At 45.2% G+C, this 1,308-nt stretch overlaps 1 protein-coding gene across 1 annotated transcript in view; it reads right to left on the minus strand.

Moving 5' to 3' along the window:
* Positions 1-1,308, minus strand: part of slc67a1 (solute carrier family 67 member 1) — an 18,949-nt gene that overhangs the window by 11,459 nt on the left and 6,182 nt on the right. The window contains exons 3-4 of the mRNA XM_014018629.1: positions 885-1,030; positions 403-535 (exon numbers count right to left, since the gene is read on the minus strand). Coding sequence (XP_013874083.1) covers positions 403-535; positions 885-1,030 — 279 coding nt within the window. The remainder of the gene's footprint in view (positions 1-402; positions 536-884; positions 1,031-1,308) is intronic.

Consider the following 1,308-nt stretch of genomic DNA (forward strand, 5'->3'; position numbering starts at 1 on the left):
GACCTCACCTGCACTGACAGTCGCCTCGCTGCGTGGAAATGAATGGAGAGTGAGCGACATCGCCTCCCGTGTGTCGAGCCCTTCACACATGCAGCGGCRCRCGCTCCTCCCGCAGCAGGCAGTGTGGTCGGTCRGCATCCGACCGGAGGACGAGCCGTCACGTAAACGTAAACAGTTCGGCGTTCATTTTCACACACCTGAACCAGGTCCGGATAAGTTTTTTTTCCCCTCTTCATTTGCACTCTCAGCCTCGCTGCTTCCTGTTTTCTCTGTTTTGACTCCAGCTGGTTACGTCATCAAAAAGAATTGCGCGGTTGGCCGGTAGACAACAGATCTCTATCATAGGACAAATTGATATCGTTTCTACCGTATATCGTTTATATTGCGCATTCCTAAACTCACCCATAGCGTGTGTTCAGGTTTCCTCCTAACGTGGAGCCGGCTATCATCCCAATGCCAAAACACAGACCGAGTTTGGACAAAGCATCGGCCCGTTTCTCTGGTTCTGAAAGGTCTGTGACGACCATCTGACAGGCTGCGGACAGAAAAACAAGTTTAAAATAATCTTTTCTCACAAAAAAGATAAATAACATTCAGATTCAGCTGAATTTAGGTCACAACACATAGTTTTTGTGTCGCCTAAAATTACGTAGCTGTGGCAGCCATCTCAAATGAGTCTGTCGATAAAGTTAGACCTGGTAGAATCAGTGTGGTTTAGTCATTTTGATAGCTTTGTGTTTCTGGATCAGGTTTATATCCTGTTTTGGTCTTTTTTGTATTTGTAGATGATGTAACATCATGGATCCTCTCAGGCAGGCACTGTGGCTTTTACAGTCTGATATAAACATGCGTTACTGAGGAGGATCCAAGTGTTTGAAGCTCACCAGGAAGAACGTGCATGAAGACTGTTGGGAGTTTGTGAATGAACAGCAGGATAGGATGAGTGGCTGAGGCCAGCAGCACAAAGAAAACACTGGTTGATGCACATGCTAAAGACAAGGCAGCTCGAGCTCCAAACAGATCTCCAAACCTGCCAAAAAAAAAAGATCAAACCTCACAAACAGCCCCAGCAACAAAAGGTGTGCAACCATAAGCACAAAACATAAACAAATTTATTTGTACTGTTATGGCAATATTTATTTAACAAAGACAGAAATACATGGTCCAAGAATGAAGGTACTCATGAGATGATCAGCTGAGTTTTATTGCAACAATAGGAAACACAGACAACAACCTGGCCTSWCTCTGTGCCTCTGCTTCTCTCTGTCACTGTCTCTCCACACTGTTGAACACTGTCCACTCCACTGT

This window comes from Austrofundulus limnaeus, unplaced genomic scaffold (assembly GCF_001266775.1).
Source record: "Austrofundulus limnaeus strain Quisiro unplaced genomic scaffold, Austrofundulus_limnaeus-1.0 Scaffold197, whole genome shotgun sequence".
Lineage (NCBI taxonomy): Eukaryota > Metazoa > Chordata > Actinopteri > Cyprinodontiformes > Rivulidae > Austrofundulus > Austrofundulus limnaeus.